Source organism: Bufo gargarizans, chromosome 4, assembly GCF_014858855.1.
Source record: "Bufo gargarizans isolate SCDJY-AF-19 chromosome 4, ASM1485885v1, whole genome shotgun sequence".
NCBI lineage: Eukaryota > Metazoa > Chordata > Amphibia > Anura > Bufonidae > Bufo > Bufo gargarizans.
The window spans coordinates 483,068,357-483,096,208 of record NC_058083.1 but is presented as its reverse complement, the minus strand read 5'-3'; the positions used below and the strand labels follow the sequence as shown (position 1 = coordinate 483,096,208).

The window sequence follows — 27,852 nt, the reverse complement described above, 5'->3', positions numbered from 1 at the left end:
TAGCCACCTTTCTTTGCAAGGACACTCAAAAGCCTGCCATCCATGGATTCTGTCAGTGTTTTGATCTGTTCACCATCAACATTGCGTGCAGCAGCAACCACAGCCTCCCAGACACTGTTCAGAGAGGTGTACTGTTTTCCCTCCTTGTAAATCTCACATTTGATGATGAACCACAGGTTCTCAATGGGGTTCAGATCAGGTGAACAAGGAGGCCATGTCATTAGATTTTCTTCTTTTATACCCTTTCTTGCCAGCCACGCTGTGGAGTACCTGGACGCGTGTGATGGATCATTGTCCTGCATGAAAATCATGTTTTTCTTGAAGGATGCAGACTTCTTCCTGTACCACTGCTTGAAGAAGGTGTCTTCCAGAAACTGGCAGTAGGACTGGGAGTTGAGCTTGACTCCATCCTCAACCCGAAAAGGCCCCACAAGCTCATCTTTGATGATACCAGCCCAAACCAGTACTCCACCTCCACCTTGCTGGCGTCTGAGTCGGACTGGAGCTCTCTGCCCTTTACCAATCCAGCCATCTGGCCCATCAAGACTCACTCTCATTTCATCAGTCCATAAAACCTTAGAAAAATCAGTCTTGAGATATTTCTTGGCCCAGTCTTGACGTTTCAGCTTGTGTGTCTTGTTCAGTGGTGGTCGTCTTTCAGCCTTTCTTACCTTGGCCATGTCTCTGAGTATTGCACACCTTGTGCTTTTGGGCACTCCAGTGATGTTGCAGCTCTGAAATATGGCCAAACTGGTGGCAAGTAGCATCTTGGCAGCTGCACGCTTGACTTTTCTCAGTTCATGGGCAGTTATTTTGCACCTTGGTTTTTCCACACGCTTCTTGCGACCCTGTTGACTATTTTGAATGAAACGCTTGATTGTTCGATGATCACGCTTCAGAAGCTTTGCAATTTTAAGAGTGCTGCATCCCTCTGCAAGATATCTCACTATTTTTGACTTTTCTGAGCCTGTCAAGTCCTTCTTTTGACCCATTTTGCCAAAGGAAAGGAAGTTGCCTAATAATTATGCACACCTGATATAGGGTGTTGATGTCATTAGACCACACCCCTTCTCATTACAGAGATGCACATCACCTAATATGCTTAATTGGTAGTAGGCTTTCGAGCCTATACAGCTTGGAGTAAGACAACATGCATAAAGAGGATGATGTGGTCAAAATACTCATTTGCCTAATAATTCTGCACTCCCTGTATATGTGATGGAAAAATAAACGCAGCCAGCAAAGGAGGCAATATGTATAATAACAATACATTAGTAAGTGCCTTGTATTAACTTTCTCTACACAATAAATGTTATTTGCTGAAGTGACACGACCACTTAAGCCTATTGTATTCCCATATCTTAGAACTGACGGTAAAACTCGCGTAAGGGTGCTTTGCTTTCACACATTGGCTTTTGCTAGTTTTCTTCTGCATGTTTGCATAGTTTTTTTGCACCTAGGTTTTTTGGGTAAAAACGACAACACCAGATGTTAGCTGAAGGTCTATGGGAAATAAACGCAGATCACAGAAGCGGTTTTCTGCTATTGGAATATTTTTTTTAGATTAGGGGGTATTTTTCTTGCATTTCTGGCTTCTTTTAAAAAATGAAGCATGCTGCAGCTCTTGATGTTTTTTTTAGACATTCTACCAACACCTTTTCTATAGGGGAAAAACACCATGATGAAAATGCTAAATAGTAAGACATGTGCTAAAAATACCATAATATCTGCTACAAAAACTGCAGTAAAGAATTTACACAACCAGATAGCTATGGTTAATTGTGGATAACCCAAAAGGATTCACAATGGTGGGTGACTTTACTAAAACTTAGCATTTAATAAATATACCTTAAAAAAAGGGCCCATGGACATAATTCTCAGAGATCACAATTAAATCAAAACTAAACAAAAAAAGTAACTGTACGCAAAAAATGTTCAAGCCTACAGACAGTTAGAAACATAGTGGCGGATAGCAGTGAGTAGCATTAGAGGAAGAAGGAGAGGTAGGAGGGACACAGATGATGGGTTTATTCCCCTAGGTGTCCCTTCTTCTATTCCCCACCTCACTGTCCGTCCCCAATTATCCCTCACAAGCGACGTTGACTGCCCAGCTTCATCATGGGAACAAAAGTGGGGAAACAATCATACCAACTTCACAGGATGTCCCAAAGGTGTTTCCCATCTTTTGTTCCCATGACGAAGCTGGGCAGTCAACGCCGCTTGTAAGGGATGATTAGGGACGGACAGTGAGGTGGGGAATAGAGGAAGGGACACCTAGGGGAATAGACCCAGCACCTGTGTCCCTCCTACCTCTAATGCTACTCACCGCTATCCGCCACTATGTTTCTAAATGTCTGTAGGCTTGAACATTTTTTGCGTACAGTAACTTTTTTTTGTTTAGTTTGGATTTAATTGTGATCTTTGAGAATTATGTCCATGGGCCTATTTTTAAGGTATGTTTATTAAAAACTGCAGTAAAGAACAAAAAAAAAATGTGCTTATTCTGCCATTTTTTTTTTTTTACTGGTGTGTTAAGACCCTAAAGAAGATCTTTGCTAGAGGGTTACATCTATTTTTTATACGAATGTCCATAAGTTATTTCATGTGGATCAGATGACATACGTAGATGTATCAAGTGCTGATAAAAACCTTTATGAATGTAAAGATCTGTCCCCTTGGCTTTTCTAAGTCCACATTTAAAGTATGTATTCAAAAATCAAGGTAATCATGAGTTCTGTGGGATTTTTAATTACCTAAATATACAGAAAAAATGTCAAAAACTATTTTGACATTAAATATTTCCTACGTCATACTGCTTTGGGTCGCTAATGAGCGTTTTCATTTGGCCTAGTGTTTACACTGCCTCGGTTTTTATTAGCTTGTCTGCCAACCGAAAAGCATTTTTGCTAATCTTCTTGCCAAAAATTAAAATCAAATCCTTCCATCATTAAATACCTATTAGCGTTGTACAACACACGCACCCGTTACTACACCCCAAATGATTCAGATCTATTAAAGGATATTTGGTCGGAATGTAGTGGAAATTACAATTTTACAGGAAACAATCAAATTTTCTAATTACCTTATGCGGTTACTAAACTCTTTAATTAAACCCAAATATTAGACAACTTACTTGCACCGGCCCATTTGTGCAGCTGCGTGTACTGGCAACTGCCAGCCGTCATCATTGCAGTAAAGATTTGGATCGGCTCCCGTAGACAGTAACAGCTCTGCGCATTTCTCGTGGCCTTCCTGCGCTGCGATGAATAATGGAGTCGCCTTGTCCTTGGCTTGGCAGTTGACATCAGCACCTGACACATTATACAGCTTTTAATAGAAAGGCATTTGGAAATCTTTTTTGAAAAAATTAGCTTGATGAACAAATATTGCAGCTTTAATGAAGCCGCCGTGCTTGGCATATGGCAACATCAATTTTATTTTCACTTAAAAGCAGATTTACTCTATTTGCTAAAGTGCAAAATACTCAGAAGCTATGTAAAGCGTATTAACAAAGTAAGTGATGGTACAAGGGGCCACAACGAGTTGTACAGTTTTTATTTTATTTATTTTTTTAAACATTTTTAGCATTTGCAAAACTAGTAAATGTATATGCATACACAAAAGTCCTGCTCTGTTGGGAACAAACTTAAAGGGGTTGTTCAGAGAGAAGTCCGTTTGTTGGTTAGGAAGTGTAACGAGGAGTGTACAAATACACGTCATCAGAGCTGCTGGATTGTCCTATTTCAGACCTCCTGGGACCTCCATTTGCCATCGTGCCAACACAAGCAGGACACTTCCCCCTGCTCTCTCCGTCGCAGTCTCAGGTCAGTTTTATTACCCGTGATGGCGGAGACGGCTGGCTTAGGTTACTTTTACACCTGCGCTTTCCCTTTCCGCTATTGAGATCCTTCATAGCATCTCAATACCGGAGGAAAACGCTTCAGTTTTGTCCCCATTCAATGTCAATGGGGACAAAACTGAACTGAAGGGAACGGAGGGCACCAGAATGCATCCTGTTCCATTTCATGTAAGCAGCGTTTTTTTGTGCATCCTGGGATGCGGAGCAAGACGGATCTGTTATGACTCACAATGTAAGTCAATGCTGATGGATCAGTTTTCTCTGACACAAAAGAAAATGGATCCGTCCCTCATTGACTTAGGCTACTTTCACACTAGCGGTTTTGCTGGATCCGGCAGGGTTCAGCAAAAACGCTTTCGTTACTGATATTACAACCGTCTGCATCCGTTATGAACAGATACGGTTGTATTATCTGTAACATACCCAAGATGGATCAGTCATGAACACCATTGAAAGTCAATGGGGGACGGATCCGTTTTCTACCGTTTCAGATTGTGTCTGAGAAAACGGATACATCCCCATTGACTTGCATCCCGGGACGGAAAGAAAACAGCAACATGCTGCAGTTTGCTCTCTGGTAGGGGAACGCAACCAAACGGAACGGAATGCATGTTGGAGCACTCCGTTCTGTTCAGTGACGTTTTTTCCCCATTGACAATGAATGGGGACAAAACGGAAGCATTTTTTTCCCCGGTATTAAGACCCTATGACGGATGTCAATACCGGAAAATAGAAACGCTAGTGTGAAAGTAGCCTTACACTGGTTTCCGTCATGGATATTTGAGAGAGAATACAACCGGATCCGTTCATAATGGATGCAGACGGTTGTATTATCATGACGGAAGCGTTTTTACTGATCCATAACGGATCCAGTAAAAACGTAGATGTGAAAGCAGCCTTAGCTATTTATTGGAGCCAGGCCGCCAGTCCCCTTCACAAACATCAATGCGTTTACTGCAACAAACCCAGAAGTGAAGATTTCGGAACCAGGAAACGGGGTCTGAAATAGCACTATCCACGCAGATTCTAAAATCTGATACATTATTAAGTTCAACTTTTCACATTTCATAGCCAATAAACACATATTTCTGCCACTGGATGACCCATTAAGGATCCTGTCAGCAGGATGGTAGTTGTGGTCCTGCCGATTAAAACTTTACCTGTCATATGAATATCAGTGGCAGGAGAAAATTTACTTTTAGGGGGATGATTTATGATGTGAAGTACGCCACTTTTTGGCGTATTTTTGTCGCAGATCTGGTTGCAAAGGGGATTTGCGGGCGATTATGCAACTTTTCTAAGTGCACGCCACTTTTCCGAGGTGGTGGGAAAAGGGGGCATGGCATGGATGGGGAAGGGGCGATCTACCCGGTCCATCATATTTTTCATTATATGCCTCTACATAACTTAGGTGCATCAAGTGCCAGCGGACATGGACTAAGACCTGCATCTAAATTGTCAGTCTTAGTAAATGTCCCCCTTAATCTTTATGTAAATGAGGACTTCAGTGCAATGAGGGGCAGAACCTTGCTCCCTCAGTGCACCTCAGCTTCCCAGTGCCGGCCATGTCCCTCGGTGCACTGAAGCCCTCCTTTGCGTGCAGAATAAAAGTATTTTTCTCGGGAAGCTGAAACAGAAGTTCACACGACAGGCATGGTTTAATCAGCAGGACTGACCCTACCAGGTTTTATGTCTGGCTTAATAGGGTTGCCCTGCTTAAAGTATTACTCTTGTCAATTTTTAAAGGGCTGCCTCATCTGAGACACTGGTGGCATATCGCTAGGATATGCCCCCAATGTCAGATAGGTGCAAGTCCCACCTTTGGGACCTGCATCTCTAGGGGGCCCAAAGTGAACAAGGGCACACCGTGCAAGCGTGGCCACAATCCTTTCACTTTTATAGAAGTACCCATAATGGTGACGTTTCCGGAACACCCATAGAGATGAATGCAGAGGTGGCTCCGTTCACTTCTATACTATTTCCGGAAAAAGTTGCGTGCGCTTGTTCAGCTATTTTTGAAACTCCCATAGAAGTTAATTGCGAGCAGGCACTCTCCTTCGCTTTGGGGGCCTCGTTCTAAAGATAGGTGCGGGTTGAAGAAGTGGGACCCGCACCTATCCGATAGTGGTGGCATATCCTTGCAATATGCCAGTAAAGTCTCAAATGACACAATCCCTTTAAGGAACCATTATAGTGGAGAAAAATAAAACATTATATTTGTCATGCAAAAGGCTGCATACACTGGTAGTATTACGGCAGTGGTTTAATAAAGCTGAAAAGAAAAGTATTGCACAAAAAAAACGCTATGTGCAAATACTGTAGTGTCTAGGAAATGCATAAGCCTGTTAGACCTTAAAGGGGTATTCCCATCTTAGACAATGGGAGCATATCGCTAGGATATGCCCTCATTGTCTGATAGGGACCTGCTCCTATATCGAGAACGGAGAGGGGAGCGCTGTGGCTGGAGGACCCCAGATTTCCCGAGGTCCATCCACCACCAAGCGCTAATCCCCGCCTCTCCCATAGAAGTGAATGGGAGCGTGCCGCACATGCGCGGCCCATGCTCCCATTCATTTCTATGGGGCAGACAGCAATAGCCAAGCAAGTATTTCTGAAGATAGAAAGTGTATTTCTGAATTTTTTTAATTTCTTTTTGTAATTACAACACACACTATATTACAAATGGAGCAGAGCTGAATTAGCATTTTAAAGGTGCTCCGATTGTCCTCTCCGTGGGCCGTATATAATATTGTAGCTCAGTACTATTTAGGTGAATGTGCCAGATGGGTTGTCCATTCATTTCTCTGGAACCAAGCGATGTCCTAGAGATAGGAGCGGCTTCCAAATATGTAACCTATATTGATGGCATATCCTAGTGCAGGTATACGCAACCTCTGGCACTCCAGCTGTTGTGAAACTACAATTCCCAGCATGCTCCATTCATTTCTATGAGTGTTAAGAGAAGAGCGGAGCCAGTATGCATGTTAGGAGTTGTAGTTTTACAACAGCTGGAGTGCCAGAGGTTGCGTATACCTCAGGCATCCTCAAACTGTGGCCCTCCAGCTGTTGCAAAACTACAACTCCCAGCATGCCTGAACAGCCTACAGGTATCAGCCTACAGCAGGGCATTGTGGGAGTTGTAGTTTTACAACAGCTGGAGGGCCGCAGTTTGAGGATGCCTGGTATACCTGCACTAGGATATGCCATCAATATAGGTTACATATTTGGAACCCGCTCCTATCTCTAGGACATCGCTAGGTCCCAGAGAAATGAATGGACAACCCATCTGGCACGGGAGCTCAGCCACATTCTCCTAAATAGTACTGAGCTACAATATTATATACGGCCCACGGAGAGGACAATCGGAGCACCTTTAAAATGCTAATTCAGCTCTGCTCCATTTGTAATATAGTGTGTGTTGTAATTACAAAGAGAAATGAAAGAAATGCAGAAATACACTTTCTAGCTTCAGAAACACTCGAGAATGTAGAGCTCCTGCTGAGGATATGGTTCATGTTTGCCGAAAATCTAATATAGAGGAAGATGTCCCATGGGCATATAATACACCACACACTGGTTCTTCATGAAGTAGGGAACGCTGTATGTGCTTCGGTGTCATAAGTACAATCACTGGTGTGTGAACGGATTTTTCCTTTAATACAAGCCCTTCTTATGCATAAAATGTGCAGGTACAGAATAAAAATATAACAAAGAAAAAAGGGTTCAGGAAAATCCAGATCCTGCCGGCACAAAGCAGCAAGTGCACAGCAGCATTTTAATGTGGAGAAATCAGCTCTTTTTAATCTTCTGATAAATGATGGATGATCTGAACAGACTCGGCAAGTGCAGCATATGTGGAGGGCTAGGACTACAAGTATGATTGAAAGGAGTTTCCGCAGCAGGTCTGCCTCTGGAAGAGCTAAGCCTACAGAAATTGAATTATGCTGCCTGCATTCAATCCGGAATGGCTTTGATAAGCGATGATGCATTGTACAGGAATCTCAAGGAAGGCATGTGAAGGAGGCCTGTTTTGCACTATAAGGCTACACCTATGTCCATGACAATTCCTGGAAATGAATGCATAAAAAAACAAGACCCACAAAAAAAAGCCATCAAAATACGGAGATCCAGTTATATGGAAGAGTTCGGTGGCCTCATTATATGTTTTGTTTTGTCAATGGCAAATACATTAACAGAAAGGATTTCCAGAAATTTTTTAGCCCCGATACTTGGGGTTCATTCAGACTTCCGTAAGTGTTTGGCGGTCCGCAAAACACGGAGACCGGCCATGTGCGTTTTCACAATTTACGGACCACACATGGCCTGCCCTATGATAGAAAAGCGGATAAGATAGCGATAGCGGACAAGAATTTGACATGCTCTATCTATTTGGTGTGCCGCGGAACGAAACTACAAATGCAAACTACGCCATTTTTAGGCGTATATCTGTTGCAGATTTAGTCGCGAAAAGGATTTGCGGCCGAATCTGTAACTTCTTACCCTTCAGCACCACGTACGCCAGTTCTAAAAAAAAAGGGCTGGTAGGCCAGTCTCATTTATCATTTTCTACTACAGTTTTTGGCGCAGAAAATGATTTAAATCTACACAGGCGTAGATTTAAGAATGTTGGGCGCCGGCGGTGGATGCGCCTAAGTTATGTAGAGCCAGCGCAGGAGTATTAATAAATGACCCCATAAATTTCTGTTTAAGAGAGTCCCAAAAATGAAATGGCAAAAAGGCGTTAGAGACCCAGTTGTCTCTATGGTCTGAGATCCTAAATGTGACTGTTCGTAGATTCTAATTACCCTGCACAGATCACAGATTCAGAGCCCTGGTGCCACGAAGTCTTCATGCTTTTCAGACCGCTTCCCTTTTCCAGGACCATACCCTTTCCCAAAAGTGCTGCATTCCTGGAACAAGACATTACTTAAAGTACAAATTGCAATTAAATCTTTCTCTATCTGGGAATCCCGAGGGCTGATGGTTTTTCATGGTTTGTCTCTTAAATCTAAAGATGCGCACTACTGAAACTATTGCCCTTTAATGTAGGCCTCATGCACACGACAGTGTCTGTTTTGTGGTCCGCAAACCACAGATCCACACAATACAGAAGGGAGCCGTGTGGCATCCGCATTTTTTGTGGACAAACTGACTTAAACAGATACGTGGTCCGCATTTTGCAGCCAAGTATAGGGCATGTTTCGTCTTTTTGCAGAATGGACATACAGATGCAGAAAGTACACTGATGATCTGTAAGTTAGTTACGCAAAAAGAGAGAACATGTCCGCAAAATATGGACCACGGACCCATTGAAGTCAACGAGGGTCATTTATAAAGCTGAAATACGCCTATAAAGGTCTAAAAAAAGTGGGAAAGGCGCGGGCGGGGAAGGGCCGGCAAGCACATTTCATTTACCACTTTCTACGCCTGTTTCAGGAGTAGAAAAAGGTCTAAATGTAAGACAGCTCGGAAGAACTGGTGGAGGATACGCCGAAGTTATTGAGAGACCGATGCCTTTTCACAACTTCGGTGGAACCACCGCCAGCTATGTGGCTTTATTAAGACCAGCGTCTAAAATGCCAGTCTTTATAAATGTGCCCCAATGTATCCACAAATAGAATGTGGAAGGCACACAGACCACATCTGTATTTTACACATCTGTGGTTTGCAGAAGTCAAAACGGACACAGTCGGGTGCATGAGGCATAAATTAAAGGGCAATAACTGAATGTTAAGACTTTGGTCCAGAATTTTATTTTGAAACTGTCCTTGGAAGATAGGACATGTCTGAAATATTAATATGGACGTCAACATGTAGAATGTGCATATGGTCATCACTCAGGGCTCGAGCCACACATCAGTGGGTTGTGGAATTTGTCTCTTTCCAAAGACAGTCTGTTCAGGGATATATTTAATGCACTTTATTGCAGTGACAGTGAAAAGTTCAGAGGAAGTATGCATGCTGGGAGTTGTAGTTTCACAACAGCTGGAGTGCGGGAGGTTGCCTACCCCTGCTATATGCGAACAATCGACCACAACTTTTGTCTACAAAATGCGATCTGTCACGTTGCCATTTTTAAGCTGAATCTTGATGTGTACAGTACGATTCCGCCATTTTGGGCATATGCCTTACATTTTTTTTAAATATCTTCGATCTGCTGAATTTGGCAAGTTATTGGTTGGATCACTCGTACGAATAATCTGATGTACTGATCGCTCTCCTGCCTTCTGCCTAATCCTATGTACATGGCCAGCCCCAACCTTTTATACCTTGTGAGCCACATTCAATTTTAATCTGACACCCAGCACCCCCACTGATCAGCTAATTGAAGAGGCTGCAACCACTTCCTAGGACAGCGGGGTCACTTTCATCGGTCACCTGGCCTGTGCATAGCTCAGTCCCATTTCAGGGAATGGGCTTGGACTGCAATACCAGACACAGCCACTATACAATGTATGGTACTGTGAGGAGGCCCCAGCATGACCTTCTTAAACAGCTCATCAGTGGGGGTGCCGGGTGTGGGATCCCTACCACTCAGATATTGAAGACCTATCCTGAAGATAGGACAACATTGTGCTCCTGGAAGTCATATAAGCCATAAAACAATGCAAGGGGTGCGTGTGTGCGTGCGCGTGCATGTGTGTGTGTGTGGAGGGGGGGGGGGTGTCATGGATCACCTGTAGCTCCTAAGCCACTGGTTGGTGAAGTCTGTCACCTAAAATCAATGACAAGATCTTTACACCCCATAAAATCAATAGAGGTCCTCTTATTTGCAAACCTGTGTAATCAGATCAGCTCCAAGCCCTGAATTTAGAAATTTTCCTGGGAGAACTACAGGAAGTAATCAAACGCCTTGGTAATTCAAAAGCCCCGGGCCCAGATGGATTCACTGGGGAGTATTATAATGCACTGTTGAACCAGGTCTCACCAGTTCTACTAGAGCTGTTTAACGGAGTCCTTCAAGGCCATAGGTCATTGGATAAAGAAAATACGTCATATATCAAGCTATTGCCTAAACCAGGAAAAGATCCTTTGCTTCCGGGATCCTACAGGTCTATATCGTTAATTAATGTAGACGCAAAGAATTTTTGCTAAAAATTGTGGCGGATCATCTAGCCAGAATATTACCGCAACTAATAAGACCGGAGGAGGTGGGGTTTGTTCAGGGAAGATCAGCAGTGACGAACATCAGGACAGTGCTGACGGTCTTGGATAGGGTACAACACCTACCTAGGGAGGGTGAGCTTCCAGCCATAATCACTTTGGATGCAGAGAAAGCCTTTGATAATGTCAGGTGGGCCTGGCTGGAGGCGGTCCTGGATAAAATAGGATTCTCGGGCGCATTCAGAACCTTCCTGTCTAAACCTTTTAATTTGGTGAAGGGGACCCGTCAGGGCTGCCCATTATCACCCCTTTTGTTTAATCTAGCTTTGGAACCGTTGGCTAGAGAATTGTGCGGCTCTAATGTTTTTGAAGGTATCAAAGTGGGAGACACTCAGGTGAAGGCAGCGTTGTTTGCAGATGATGTCATATTATTCTTAGCAAAACCGAGGGAACATTTGGGGAGAGTGCTGGAGATGTTGAAGAGGCTTGGGAACCATTCTTGGTATACTATCAATGTCTCTAAATGTGAGCTGTTACCCGTATCCCAAGGGGACAAAGGCTCCTACATGAAATCTCTGGGATTTGGTATCTCTCAGGCATAGTCGCAAATCACTTACTTGGGAAACAAGATAGGGAAATCTCCACATTCCATTTATCAACTGAATTATCCACCATTGCTATCCAAAATAAAAAATGACCTGGACAGATGGCAGAATCTGCCTTTGTCGCTGGTTGGTCGTTGCCACTTGGTTAAGATGATGGGGGTGGCGAAACTATTATACTTACTTCAGACTATTCCTATACTCCTGCGTCATGCAGATATCAAAGGGATAGAGAGTAAGTTCATAAACTTTATCTGGAATGGGAAGAAGCCCAGAATCTCCCTCAGGAAATTAAAATTGCGGAAAGAACACAGAGGTCTCAATTTCCCAGATATACGGGGCTACAATATAACCTGCCTTAGCAGACACATATCGGACTGGTTTAATGGCACATCCTACTACTCCAACCTAGGTATAGAGAGACAGTTAGCTTAACCCTGGGATCTGATGGCTTTATTACATACAAAAATGCCAAATGTGGGAAGGCGATCGATAATTTTAAGGGATACTATCATAATATGGAAAAATGTTAGGAAATTATTTGGTCTTTCGTACCAGTTTTCCAGGCATCTCCCCATACATAATAACTCTGGCTTCATCCCGGGACAAAAGGAAAAATCCTTCAGGTATTGGGCGACTAAGGGATTGATGAAAATGGGGGATCTCTTCCATGAACGGGAGGCTAGGTGGGCTACTATGTCAGAATTGAAGGATAAATGTAACTTGCAAGGCCCAAATCTATTTCCCTATATGCAAGTAAGGAGTTATAGGAAGAGCCTAGTCAAGGATGTATCCAAGAAATTGCTATGGAATAAATTTGATTCCTTTCTTGAGAACAAAAATAAAACCTCCATTTCAGTATTATATAATGTTCTGAGAGATGTATGGGAAGATTCTGTATCTGAAGGGTTTTTCAAATAGTGGGGTAATAAACTGGGCATTGAGGATGTCCAACCAGTGCCTCGTGCTGGCATACTTGCCTTAAATAAGGCAGTGCTAAACGAAAGGATGAGGGAAACACATTTTAAGATCCTTCACCACGCACTGTATGGTTTTGATCTGCCGGTGACAGCTGCGAAGCCGGACAGAACTATAACTTGCACCAAGTGTGCCACTCCAAAAACAGACTTGTTCCGCGGTCTATGGAGTTGCCCGAAATTAGAAGAGTTTTGGAAGCAGGTGACCCTAATCTTGAACCAGACCTGCAATCGTCGAACAGCTCTAACGCCGAAGTTAGTTATACTTCAGGCAGATACCAAAGGGGAACCCAGGGTTAGTGGGGTGGGGGACGAGACAGGGCTTACTATGTTAGGACACAAAGTGGTACTAGAAGCTAAACGGTGTTTGTTGTCACGGTGGCTTGAGTCAGAGGTCCCGAGTGCCGAAATGTTACTCAGACAATTACGACATATCTTTCACTTAGCGTGGTTAGATGCTCTACTAGAAAAGAAATCTCGGGAAAAAAACTTTATCGGACATGGAGAAGGTTCATTTTGGATTATATACCAGATTCCGAGTATAATACATTGATGGAACCTTTTCAACTGACAGCATGGTACCTACGAGAAGATCTGAAGGGTCAGCTGAAAAAAAGAGGTTGATGGCCTTCTTCATTTGGATGAGATCTGTGACTAGTGATTCATGTCTATACTGAAGAGGTAGATCAGGGGAGTATGAGGGTCATCTAGAGAGGTGTAGGGCAGGGGGGGTTCTAGGGAGGGGGGATAAACATGTAAAAGAATCGTTGTGTTACCAGACTGCATTATTTACCTCTGTGATGAAAAGATTGAATTTTGTACTGCATTTGAGATTTGATCCATTTCGAATAGAATGCATCACTGACCTTATTGCAACACGATAATAAATAATTGTTAAAAAAATAAAATAAAATAAAAGATAGACAGTAGCCACTATAAAAGTGACCTCTACAGCATCCCACCCCCTTAACAGTGAATTCCACAGCACCCGCCCCTTTAAAAGTGACTTCAACAGTACCCCACTGCCTTAACAGTGACCTCCCCAGCAGCCCTCCCCTTACCAGTGACCTCCACAGTGCCCTGCCCCCTTAACAGTAACCTCCACAGAGGTCCACCCCCTTAACTTTGACCTTTACAGCAGTCCGCTCCTTTAAGGCCCCATTCACACGTCCGCAATTTGGTTCCGCATTTTGCGGAACGGAATTGCGGAACTATTCATTTGTATGGGGCCACACGATATGCGGCCCGGCTCCGGAAATACGGACACGCACTTCCGGGTCCGCATTTCCGTTTCCGAAAAAAATAAAACTTTTGCGGACAAGAATAGGCATATTCTATTAGTGCCAGCAATGTACAGTCCGCAAAATGCGGACGTTTGAATGGAGCCGAACAGTGACCTCCACAACAACAGACCCGCCCCCCCCCCTCTCCCAACAAAGACCTCCACAGTGGGACATTATTGTCTTTAATTGACAGTATATAAAACCCCGCAGAATTAGTATACACTTAAAGGGGTTCTGCACTTTCATTTAACAGCCGGCCCACTGACGTCACGACTAGTATCAACTAGCATGGGCGGGGCTAAGCTCCATTCAAGTGAACAGAGCTTAGCCCACGCTAGTTGATACTAGTTGTGACGTCAGTGGGCCGGTGGTAAACAGTGAGAAGGCCGCGGCGCTGCTGGAGCGCCGCTGCCTTCTCAAACAGCTGATCGGCGGGGGTCCCGGGTGTCTGACCCCCGCCGATCAGAAGCTGATCTATCCAGAGGATATCTGCCTCTACAACAACGTTGGCTAAGCGTCGCAGTAGAGCATTAACTCACATAAGCTGTCTTATACTAGGAATGTCCTTCGTTACCTACAGCAACCAATCAGAGCTCATATTAATGACCTGTAGCAAAACAGAAGCTGAGCTGTGATTGGTTGCTATATGCAACCTGCTGAATATCTAGGCTAACTGCCACAACAGCCAACAGACAATGGCTTCTGTAGTTTGGCGGTTAAGTTACTGAGCGTATTTTTTGGCAAATAACTGGAAAGAGCAGGGTGAAAATTTCAACTCAAAACCTAGTCAATGACGTTCCCCGAGTCAAAGGAGGCGGCTGTGCAAAATTTCGCGATTTACAGGAACATACATACAAACACTCAGCAAAAAAAATAAAAAATACCAATCCAAGTTCCGAGCACATAAACAGCAGCCTATTACACAACAAGTTTATTACCTACTCCTTAATATACAGTTCATAAATATGCGAAGACTAGAAATCGAAGAAATCGAATAGAAAGCGATATCCACCTTTGTTTCTTTCCTACACGATGTACATTTTCCTTTTAAAGGCTTCATAAACTTTCTACAAGGAAATCCACGCTCATGTGCAGCAGCGTCGATCACTTTATGTGACATATTAAGGGACTTAAAAGAAGCCGGTAACAGCCAGCGATTTCCACATTTCATCATCATAAATATTATGTACGTTAGATAATTAATTTGTATTGCAAATACAACCGTTCTCAAATAAACCCTGCTAATCTCTGGACTCGCCTCCAGTCCATGTCAAACACTTAGTGTTATCTTTGTTTGCTTTCTGGCCTGGAATAAAGGCGATGCGCACCTGGAAGGAGGCCAGAGAGTGTCAGCAATGCTGATCAAGAAAATACATAGCAATTTCTTGTGTCAACAGAATACGGCTGGATGTGCCGCCGCCGCCGCGCACAAATTGCCAAACTGCTTTTTCAAACGGAATGAGAGGTTTGGCTGAAGCTCAGGCTTGTATGTCCTCCTGGAAGGTCCAACTGTTTAAAGGGGTTTTCCGAGAGTTCAGATATTGACGACCAATCCTCAAAATAGGTCATCAATATCTGACTGGCGGTGGTCCAACTCCCGGCACCCCCGCAGATCAGCTGCACCCTCTTAATACGTCAATGACGTCATGTTCATCGGTCACATGGCCTAGGTGCAGCTCAAGTGAATAGGTCTGAGCTGGGATATCAACTACAGCCGCTATGCAATGTACGGCTAACGGCACACTCGTGGGGGTTTCCAAACAGCAAATCCAAGTGGTTTTTCATTTGGATTTCTGTGCATTTCCGCACCAAAAACTGCATGTGTTATTTGCGTTTGTTTGGTGCAGAGTTTCACCCTTGCTTCGAAAAAGGTTAAATCTACACACAAAAAAAAACTATAATTGAGATGCTGCACATTTCAAAATCTGCACCGCAGGCCAATTTCCGCATGAAAAAAAAAAAAAGCTAAGAGAACACTAGATTTGCCCAATTTGCTGGTACTGTAATATGCAGCGTTTTTTCTGCAAGAAAAAGCACGTGAAAAAACGGTGCATAATCCGCAACATGCGCAGGTAGTCTACTTGGTAAGCTGTGAAGAGGCCGCAGTCCTGTGGCTTCTTCAAACAGCTGACTGGCGAGGGTGTCGGACCACAACCGGTCAGACATTGATAGGTCATGAATATTAAACTCCCAGAAAACCCCTTTAATGACATGGGCCAGCACATCCAGCCATGGCAAAACACAGGTACAGCACACAATATGGAAGGAAATTAATTCCTAATGGCTTCATCTGAAATAGCCGTTTACAAAGGACATTAAAGGAGGTTTCTGGGTTTATAAAATAAAACGGCTACACGCACCTTCACAATCAAATTATTTTTATTGCCCGACTACAATAAAATTAAGAAACTTTTCAACAGATCTTAAATGGGTTGTCCGGTTTCATGACTGATGACTTACCTTAAAGGGGTATCGCGGTTATTTTGAGTTATCCCCTACCAATGGAAACCCCACTGTTCACGAGAACAGGCCACTGAACCCTTTAGCGTACTCTGTTCTTAAGATCGGTGGGAGTACCAGCAGTGAGACCCCAACTGATCTAATAGTTATCTCCGATGCCGCGGACAGGGGATAACTTAAAGGGTTATTCCTATTAGGTTAAGGATAGGTCATCAATATCAGATTGGTGGGGGCCCAACTCCCATTAAAGTTAATGGGAGAGGAAGCTGTAATGCCTTGCACCGCCACTACAAAGTGGACGAAGTGCAGGTAAATACTGAAGAGGATGCAGCGCTTGCATAAGTGCCGTGGCCCTTTCAAACCACTGTATGATGGGGGTGCTGGGAACTAGACCCCCACCAATCCGATACTGATCCTGATACTTATCCTGAAGATAAGTCATTAATACTATGAAAATGAACAAATCCTTTAATAATTATAAAATTCCTATAGTTTGGTTTCGGCTCCTATGCAGACGGTGTTTGTAGTCTGTTACTATGGATACATACAGTCAACATGTAGAAACAAGACAGTAGGAAATGTTTAAGTTAAGGGGTTATCCTATGACTAATGTGAAAAATGAAAATCAGGCATCATATAGTATATGACAATCTCTGTCTAACAAAGCTAGAACCATCCCTGTACCTCACATGGATACAGATATGTCCCCATTCATTGCTCTCCTAGATTTATATCAAGCTGACCGGTCAAGGGGAGTGTCTTTTCTGCTGCAGCTCAGGGGCGTGTCCATGCTCTGCCCATCACAGCTCAGGGGGCGTGTCCATGCTCTGCCTATCACAGCTCAGGAGGCAGTTGAAGGATGGCACTGAGCATGTGCGGCCATCTCAGTGAGCAGGACAAAGAAATAAGAAAAAGAACAAACAGCAGGTGGTGCTATACAGGTTTTATTGAATAACTCACTGGCTATGCTAATGTTTTATATACAAAAGTATTCAGATCCAGGTGCTGGTTTGAAAACTGGAGAATATTTTTCGTGGGACAACCCCTTTAAGGGGTTGTTTGGGATTTTAAGATTGGCCTAATGGCATTAAAATTGTATGTATAAACCCTTAACTATTACCAACATGTTTAATTCCAGAAGTGCCAATTGAGTGGTCCCAATCAGCTCTGCAGTGATGACATCACGTACATCATTCACCTGACTGCTGCAGCCAGTGACTGGCCCCAGCATCCTCGCTTGCATGTGTTTCCCTGGGGCCAGTGACTGGTTGCAGCAGTCACAAACATCATGTGATGATATCATGGCGGGACACGCAGGGAAAACGGACAACTCTTTAAAATCTAAATGTCAAAACTACCTAGACTTGGCTCACTTGTTTTCACTTCCCAGCTGACAGGCGGAATAGATCTCTACAGAATTGTCCGCTTCTAGATATAAATAAGAATGTTTTCATCAAAAGGGCAGCCACCAAATCCAGAAAATGAGAGATTTGTAATGTATTCAGCACTCAGAAGACTGGGTAAACTGGTTTAATTGTACTCACCGCTGGTGACGCCCCTTATTACCTGAAGCAGAGAGCCATTACAAAGATTAGGTGCAACAAGAGCAATGGTGATGCTCTGGCATGATTTGTCCAACCATTCATTTGAAGAGCCATGCAATACTATCACCTCAGTAGCATCTTGTGACATCAACAGACTGCAAATGAGACAACCCCTTTAACCGCCTCCGGACCGCCTAACGCAGATCTGCAGACCGGAGGCGGCAGCTGTGCGCTCAACGACGCATATACGCGTCATCTCGCGAGACGCGAGATTTCCTGTGAACGCGCGCACACAGGCGCGTGCGTTCACAGGATCGGAAGGTAAGCGAGTGGATCTCCAGCCTGCCAGCGGCGATCGTTCACTGGCAGGCTGGAGATGGGATTTTTTTAACCCCTAACAGGTATATTAGACGCTGTTTTGATAACAGCGTCTAATATACCTGCTACCTGGTCCTCTGGTGGTTCCTTTTGTTTGGATCAACCACCAGAGGACACAGGTAGCTGTGTAAAGTACCACAAAACACCACTACACTACACCCCCTCCCCTGTCACTTATTAACCCCTTATGAACCCCTGATCACCCCATATAGACTCCCTGATCACCCCCCTGTCATTGATCACCCCCCTGTAAGGCTCCATTGAGACGTCCGTATGATTTTTACGGATCCACGGATTCATGGATCGGATCCGCAAAACACATACGGACGTCTGAATGGAGCTTTACAGGTGGGTGATCAATGACAAGGGGGTGATCACCCATATAGACTTCCTGATCACCCCCCTGTCATTGATCACCCCCCTGTAAGGCTCCATTCAGACGTCCGTATGTGTTTTGCGGATTCGATCCATGTATCCGTGGATCCGTAAAAATCATACGGACGTCTGAATGGAGCTTTACAGGTGGGTGATCAATGACAGGGGGGTGATCAGGGAGTGTATATGAGGTGATCACCCGCCTGTCATTGATCACCCCCTGTAAGGCTCCATTCAGACATTTTTTTTGGCCCAAGTTGGCGGAATTATTTTATTTTTTTCTTACTAAGTCTCATTCCACTAACTTGTGTCAAAAAATAAAATCTCACATGAACTCACCATACCCCTCACGGAATCCAAATGCGTAACATTTTTTAGACATTTATATTCCAGACTTCTTCTCACGCTTTAGGGCCCTTAAAATGCCTGGGCAGTATAAATACCCCACATGTGACCCCATTTCGGAAAGAAGACACCCCAAGGTATTCCGTGAGGGGCATATTGAGTCCATGAAAGATTGAAATTTTTGTCCCAAGTTAGCGGAAAGGGAGACTTTGTGAGAAAATACAAAAAAAATCAATTTCCGCTAACTTGTGCCAAAAAAATAAAAAATTCTATGAACTCGCCATGCCCCTCATTGAATACCTTGGGGTGTCTACTTTCCAAAATGGGGTCACATGTGGGGTATTTATACTGCCCTAGCATTTTAGGGGCCCGAAAGCGTGAGAAGAATTCTGGGATCCAAATGTCTAAAAATGCCCTCCTAAAAGGAATTTGGGCCGCTTTGCGCATCTAGGCTGCAAAAAAGTGTCACACATGTGGTATCGCCGTACTCAGGAGAAGTTGGGGAATGTGTTTTGGGGTGTCATTTTACATATACCCATGCTGGGTGAGATAAATATCTTGGTCAAATGCCAACTTTGTATAAAAAAAAAATGGAAAAAGTTGTCTTTTGCCAAGATATTTCTCTCACCCAGCATGGGTATATGTAAAATGACACCCCAAAACACATTCCCCAACTTCTCCTGAGTACGGCGATACCAGATGTGTGACACTTTTTTGCAGCCTAGGTGGGCAAAGGGGCACACATTCTAAAGATCACCTTTCGGATTTCACCGGTCATTTTTTACAGATTTTGATTTCAAACTACTTCTCACGTATTTGGGCCCCTAAAATGCCAGGGCAGTATAACTACCCCACAAGTGACCCCATTTTGGAAAGAAGACACCCCAAGGTATTTCGTGATGGGCATAGTGAGTTCATGGAAGTTTTTATTTTTTGTCACAAGTTAGTGGAATATGAGACTTTGTAAGAAAAAAAAAAAATCATCATTTTCCGCTAACTTGTGACAAAAAATAAAAAGTTCTATGAACTCACTATGCCCATCAGTGAATACCTTAGGGTGTCTACTTTCCGAAATGGGGTCATTTGTGGGGTGTTTGTACTGTCTGGGCATTGTAGAACCTCAGGAACCATGACAGGTGCTCAGAAAGTCAGAGCTGCTTCAAAAAGCGGAAATTCACATTTTTGAACCATAGTTTGTAAACGCTATAACTTTTACCCAAACCATTTTTTTTACCCAAACATTTTTTTTTTTATCCAAGACATGTAGACCAATAAATTTAGCGAAAAATTTATATATGGATGTCGTTTTTTTTGCAAAATTTTACAACTGAAGTAAAAAATTTATTTTTTGCAAAAAAATCGTTAAATTTTGATTAATAACAAAAAAGTAAAAATGTCAGCAGCAATGAAATACCACCAAATGAAAGCTCTATTAGTGAGAAGAAAAGGAGGTAAAATTCATTTGGGTGGTAAGTTGCATGACCGAGCAATAAACGGTGAAAGTAGTGTAGTGCAGAAATGTAAAAAGTAGGGGTGCACCGAAATTCCGGCGGCCGAAAATGGGCCTAATCCATTTCGGCCGATATTGGTACATATCAGTAGAAAATATGGTTGGTTATATACGTTCGGGCGGGCGGCGGCGCCCCTCATGCTGTGCCTCCTAAACGCTTGCCGCTCTAAAGAATCTCCGGCTCAGTGCTGCGCAGCCTGCTGTGTCTGCTCTGTGCTACTGCTGTTGTTAGTGTAGCCGAGCTCTGTTCGTTCCGCAGTACAGGAGCTTTTGTTTCCTGTACCCGGCCGGACTGACAGGAAGTGCTCACTTAGTGTGCACTTCCTTTCAGTCCGGCCGGGTACAAGAAACAAATGCTCCTGTACCGCGGACCGAACAGAGCTCGGCCACGCTACACAGGCTACACTAGAGGTGACAAGGGTGGGGGAGGGGGGGTGTAAAATGAGAGTGACAAGGGAGGGGGTAGAATGAGAGTGACAAGGGAGGGGGTAGAATGAGAGTGACAAGGGAGGGGGTATAATGAGAGTGACAAGGGAGGGGGTAGAATGAGAGTGACAAGGGAGGGGGTAGAATGAGAGTGACAAGGGAGGGGGTAGAATGAGAGTGACAAGGGAGGGGGTAGAATGAGAGTGACAAGGGAGGGGGTAGAATGAGAGTGACAAGGGAGGGGGTAGAATGAGAGTGACAAGGGAGGGGGTAGAATGAGAGTGACAAGGGAGGGGGTAGAATGAGAGTGACAAGGGAGGGGGTAGAATGAGAGTGACAAGGGAGGGGGTAGAATGAGAGTGACAAGGGAGGGGGTAGAATGAAGAGTGACAAGGGAGGGGGTAGAATGAGAGTGACAAGGGAGGGGGGAGAATGAGAGTGACAAGGGAGGGGGGTAGAATAAGAGTGACAAGGGAGGGGGGAAATGAGAGTGACAAGGGAGGGAGGGAAATGAGAGTGACAAGGGAGGGAGGGAAATGAGAGTGACAAGGGAGGGAGGGGGGGAGAGAGTGACAAAGGAGGGAGGGGGGGAGAGAGTGACAAAGGAGGGAGGGGGGGGAAGAGAGTGACAAAGGAGGGAGGGGGAGAGTGACAAGGAGGGAGGGGGGGGAGAGTGACAAGGAGGGAGGGGGGGGAAGAAGAGTGACAAAGGAGGGAGGGGGAGAAAGACAAGGAGGGAGGGGGAGAGTGACAAGGAGGGAGGGGGAGAGTGACAAGGAGGGAGGGGGGGGAGAGTGACATTTTTTTTAAATAACCACTTTGGGTGGCATTGTGTGTATAATATCTATGTATCTGTTTAACTTTATATTTTAATTCACTTTCCTTTTTTTTTTACTTAAAAAAAGTATTTTAAAAGTATTTGGGCAAAAAGGCAGTTTTGGTTTTCGGTCAAGGGCATCCTGGATTTTCGGTTTCGGACCAGAATTTTCATTTCGGTGCACCCCTAGTAAAAAGTGGCCTGGTCATTAAGGGGGTTTCAGCTAGGGGGGTTGAAGTGGTTAAGGGCTCATCAGACTATCTGTAAATGATGAGCAATCCTCTAGACAGGTCATCAGCATCTGATCAGTGGGGTTCTTCTGAGCGCCGTGGTCTTCTCACTGCTTACCCTTGGCTAGTGATGTCACGACCATCAGTCACGTGTACTAGGCGCAGATCAGCCCCATTTACTTCTATGGGGCTGAGATGTGCACAGGCCACATGAGTAATGGCCGTGACATCACTAGCCTAGGGTAAGCAGCCAGAAGGCCGCGGTACTCACATGAGCGCCAATCCTTCTCAAAACAGCTGATCGGCAGGGGTCCCGTGTGTTAGACCCCACCTATCAGATGTCTTCATTTTTAAATAGTCAGATAACTCCTTTAAATAAGACTACAAGATGTCTTCCTCGGTACCTACAGTAAATTATTTCAATTGCTCTAGTTTTCAAATTACCAGCAGCATGTTTACTGTAAGCAAATACAAGCACGGAAACATCAGAACACATCATGGCGAGCCGACACATTGACAACAGCAGGAACTCAGAAGCCTCTGTTGACAGGGAAACCATCAGCAAGGTCATTTTCAGAAAAAATATATATACTTTTGTACTACATTTTTAATCACGATAAATTATAAAACTGTTTCTCAAAAAGAGAATTTCATTTTAAGAAAGCTCCTTATGAAGAGTCATTAAATATTTGTCACAATTCATAATTCAATGTGCAATTCTTTAAAAAAATAAAAATAAAAAAGTTTCTAAAGATAAAATCTGTAATAAACTAAACAATATGAAGCCTCAGACCTTCCAGGCTCCTTGTCTCTAATGGGAAAAAATTACTCCTGGCTTCTACACCTTGGGTCAAGTCATATTTTAAAGGAGATTCATCCTACAGACGGATGCAGCCTGAGAATCATAGGAGCTCATAACCAGCATAAATCGCTTTACTAACCTTTGCTACCAATCACATTTACTATTTGTTCCAGAAAATATTTTTTTACATTACGTGTCCTATTTCTCTGACTTTTTTATATATAAATCTGTTCCCTCTACAACGGCCTTGGTTATTATAACAGTAATGCTGCTAATCTGTCCAGACAGTACAAGTGAGCCGCATTTTCTTCGTGACCCACAGCCTACAGACAGGCTGGGGGGGGGGGGGGGAGCTAATTCTGGTTTTAAAAAGTTGCAAAATAGAGCTTTTTGGGGAGCTCTTGCATCTTTTTGGGCTTATTTGCCTCAAAATTTGCGACTTTTCGCAATTTTTTACCGCTCAAGTTTTGAAAGGTGTGTGGGTAGATGGGTGCAGTTAAACTACATTAATTTGTTTCACTACATATTTTTCATTATGACTTTTTGGAGGCGTCAATTCCGAGTTATGATACTTTTTCTTATTATGAAAATTTGGTACAATGAGGGCGTCACCACTGCTCTTGTTGCAACCAGCTCCTCCCTCGCCGTTTTGCCACTGACTGGCCCTGTCAATCAATGCAGCCAGGGAGGGATTGGCCATAGAAAAGAGTGGAGATTAGGTGCAACAAGAGCAATGGTGATGCCCTTATTGCACCACAGGCCTAATCTGCATATTAAGAAAAAGTATTAGAACTCAGGAACGGAACCTTGAATCAACAAAAGAAAAATACAGTTTTAATCAGGTGATCCCCATCTATATGTCTAGTCAAACAGCTGGATGGGGGGGGGGGGTCACGCTCAGATCCATCTTCACTGAAGATGGGTTGCCTGCTCACTGGAAGGGATGGACTGTGGCAGACAGGAACAGAGAGACTGCTGCTGGTTTGTGATTTACTGTCTTTATTAACTACAGGTTTTACATCTAAACTGCTCAGTTTGGCCGTGTAATGTCCTCCATTACTGCTTCTGAGGGGTGCTACTAAGAGGAAGCAGAATCTCCTGTTTCTCCACGTGTAGTCTATGGGCAGACATGAAACAAGCTAGTCTCTACCCGCTAACTCATAAAAAAAAAAACTTAGAATTACAGAGACTGCAAAGGGGAATCTGCTAAAAAAAATGGCAGGTACATGTTATATAATGGCCAATTATAATAAGCAACTTATTCTGAATAATTACCTGAAATTACAGTTAGGGCTGTATTAGACAGCCCGATTCTGCAGGCGATTGTCGGGAGAGAAGCGTTCCTTCCTAGCAATCGTCTTCGAGACCGCTGCTATTCCATCCAACGATCTCATCCACAGCATGAGGAGGAGTTATCGTTTGCCGACATCAGATTGCGATTAGACAGCACGATCTGCTGCCGCCAAACAAAGATTTTTAAACATGCTGAAAGATTCCGATTGCCTGATGAACGAGTAACTGGCGACAGTATTAGACTGTCCGATCATCGCTAATAAGTGTCCCTGCGACCGCTTGCTAACGATAAACAGGAAAACAATTGGCTTTTTTGCTCATTGGCTTCAAAAAAACTAAATTAAACCACTTTCTAAATAGTATCCTATCAATTTGCTTCTGTATAGTGTGTAAGGCTAATTTCCCACTTGCAGCAGCAGGGTCCGGCAGGCTGTTTGCCGTGCTGCACCCGGACCTCCGGCCAGCCCCCATTATGGTGAATAGGGCTGGAGAAGACTTCCGGCGGCACAGTGAGCTAGTGTTCCCTCACCGAAAACGGACCATGCTACCGCAAGTGTGAAAGTAGCCTAACTCCTTTACCTAGCTGACTGTCTGAATCTAACACATATTTCTAGGATACGTCCCCATTGTCTGATAGGTGCGTGTGCCATCGCTGGGATCCGCACTTATATCGAGAACGGAGGGGGGAAAGTGGTGGCTGGAGGACCGGCCACCACCAAGCGCTCTCCCTATGGAAGTGAATTGGAGTGCATCGCGTTTGCCCGCCGACCGCTCCCATTCATTTCCATGGGGCTGACGGAAATAGCCGAACCAGTGCTCAGCTATTTTCTGTGGCCCCATAGAAATGAATGGAGGGCAGTCGCGAACAAGCATTGCCACTGCTCCACTGGCGATCAATCATATGAGATCCCCTTCACCCTCTAGCAATAAATAGAGTCCTTAATGATCCATTAATTGTCATCTATTCAATGGAAACACCCCGCTACTTGATAAAGTCTTAAAGAATGACATAATTACGACTATTAATTATTCTGTGACGTAATAACTGACATTTATTAGTCACGTAAAGAATAACTTTCTTTTACAGTCTCTGAACTGGGCAGCGGCCATGCTCTGGCACACAAGTCTACTCCATCTGTCACAATTTTCTGTCTCACGGAATATCCGAGACGACTATTAACCTTCTTATCACGGTTGGCATCCTGGTATTTCCCAATAGCTTTATATTATCTCAGTCCTCCTCATTTCACCTTTTATTCTCCATCCTCCTGTTATTACTTCTCTTGCCTCCTCTCTCACACATGAATCGGAGGTCATAAATGTCTAATGGAGAATCTGTTTTGTTAGCGAATATACAGTGCCGGAGGAATGGGGGGGGGGGGGTGACACGCATCGGAAAAATAAAAAGCAAAGATGGCGATTAAGAGAAAGCATAAGCTGAAGCAAAGCTCTGAAAGAAAATGACAAGGGTCCCGTGTTATAGCTTCTCAGCCTGTGCGACGGACGCATCCAAGGCCAACCATCAGCAAGACAAGAGTTGACGCTTATTTGAGCGGTTTCCACCAGGCCAAGCGTTGGAAGGAATGCACCTTTAATTCCATTGCTTTCTTGATGGCATTAAATGCTAGCACGAGCGAGGGGTGAAGGATGACCTGTCAGCCACATAAGCGTGGTGCATTTTTTATGACCACAGGAAGAAAAAATAAAACTAAAATAATACGTCAGCTTCAGACAGGATGCCTACAGTGGCGACTCTATGTATTTAATGCAAGCCATAAAAAATAAATGGCAGCAAGTAGCTAGCAGCTGTGAGAGCAAGCAAGCCACTTGTGTGGAAGAAGAGGCACATTAATGATGCATGGTAGAGCCTGAAATATTCATACTGGGGGGGGCGGTAAAGAGTTACGATGGGCTACAAAAACATCCCAGGCATGACTATTTGTTTCCCGATTATACATCTCCATCAGTGCACGTTACAGCATGGTACCCTGCTTTTACATAGGCAGGTATATGGGAAAACTATATATTATTTTTTACAAACCAAAACCACACACTGCTTCCATTCTATTATTGTAGATTTTTTATTCTATGTCCTGCACATTATTATTGGACAGCCGGGTTGCCTGAGCTCCTGTTAACAGCCTTTACCGATAAGCTTTACAGCAGCCCCACGGACCATAGGAACCTGAAGAGGACATACTGACTTCTACAGGAGCGTGGTTTGAACATGCTCGGTGCAGAGGTCATTGTGCAGGGAGTCTGAGTAGATACACATTAACCATAAGCTATTGTGAAGGGCGGATCCTGTGTTATCTATACAGAGGTATTATCTGTCATTGTACTCCTACCCGTTATAATAATGAGATGACTGCTTGAGCGGTGATCTCTACAGCACAGAAATGGTCAGCCTACTATGAGGCACAGTGGCCAGTGTGAAACCGTCAGTGTTTTTTGTTTTTTTGCTTTTAAAACAGTAGATAGTGACCTAGAAAAGTAAAAAAATTAAAATACTTTTAAAAAAAACTTGATTGGAGCAATAGTTAATATTCAGACAACACATTCGCTTTAAAGGGAATGTGTCACCAAGATTTGGCCTATATTAGTAATGCTACCATGCTGCTGTGCAGTCAGACTTGGTTTAAATCAGACCATTGATGTTTACTCTACATGAAAATGAGGGTGCAAAGTGCCCAGCAGGGGGCGTTTCCAGGCTTTCTAAGAGCCCAAGCCTGCCTTAGTCAGTGAGCCCAAACCCAACCATCCACAGGGCTCAGTACCTCTCCTGTGCGTTCCTAACTACCTCGGCCTGTGCGTCACAGTTTATAGTAGGGGCATCGGCCCCACTAAACTTACTGTGCACGCACAAAGCCACTGTGGGAGCGCCGCAGTCGCTCAGTGAAGGAGCCAGCCACTGGCCACATGGCATCAGCCTAATTGTCTGTACTTACCCCAACGCCATCCATATGCAATTATTCACCCCTAGATCTACTTACCACAAGACAACAGAAAATTTAAGCTCTCATATTTTCCATACTGTGCTGCAATAAATAAAGGGGTAATGCCAAAGTCATCCTTGCACTCCTTATCCACTCCCTTGTCAAGAAGTAGCTGTATTAGGTCGGTGCGGCCCTGGAAATACAGAGGCATTCAATGAGTTCAATCATAGCAATACAGGAAATCACAAGTGGTAAAAGCATATTCAAGGGGTACAGAAAGAGAACTATTAAAATCGGCTGCATCCAGCCAATCGCAGAGCATGATTTACAAGTTCATATATTGTAGGTTAAAGGGGTATTCGAGTTACAGAAAGTTATACCCTTTCTCAGAAATAAGGCCACAGATGGGGATGGGACCAAGAATGCTAGCTTCTGCTGACCTGCACACATCAGCAGGAAGCCCCTTAACCACCTAACTGTATTGCCCGAGTCCAGCTCCAGCAGTGGGAAAAGTAGCTAACTGGACGGGGAGGGCTGCGTTAGATGCTGCTATCTCCTGAATTGTAGCTGCTAGAAACATGCAACTGGTCTTGTTTGAAAGCTGACAATACATTCAGTACAGGGGAAGATATTACTGACAGACATCGGTATGCTGTTAATGCAGCTGAAAATCAAAGTAAAAGCAGGTTTTACCCGCGATTATTCCCAACTCGATTTCTAACACTGATTTCTCCTCTGTTGCTCGGACTTTAGCTGTCATTCTGGAATGTCAGCTTTCAAACAAGACCAGTTGCATATTTCTAGCTGCTACCATTCAGGAGATAGCAGCATCTAAAGCAGCCCTCCCCCCTCCAGTTAGCTAATTTTCCCACTGCCCGAGCTGAACTCGAGCAAAACTGTTAGGTGGTTAA

General features: G+C 44.0%; 1 protein-coding gene across 2 annotated transcripts in view; it reads right to left on the bottom strand.

Moving 5' to 3' along the window:
• The window catches only part of LOC122935747 (ankyrin repeat and SOCS box protein 3-like), a 140,637-nt gene that overhangs the window by 46,267 nt on the left and 66,518 nt on the right, over window positions 1-27,852 (bottom strand). For both annotated transcript variants that reach the window (XM_044291616.1, XM_044291615.1), the window contains exons 5-6: window positions 26,999-27,134; window positions 3,134-3,311 (exon numbers count right to left, since the gene is read on the bottom strand). In XM_044291616.1, coding sequence (XP_044147551.1) covers window positions 3,134-3,311; window positions 26,999-27,134 — 314 coding nt within the window. The remainder of the gene's footprint in view (window positions 1-3,133; window positions 3,312-26,998; window positions 27,135-27,852) is intronic.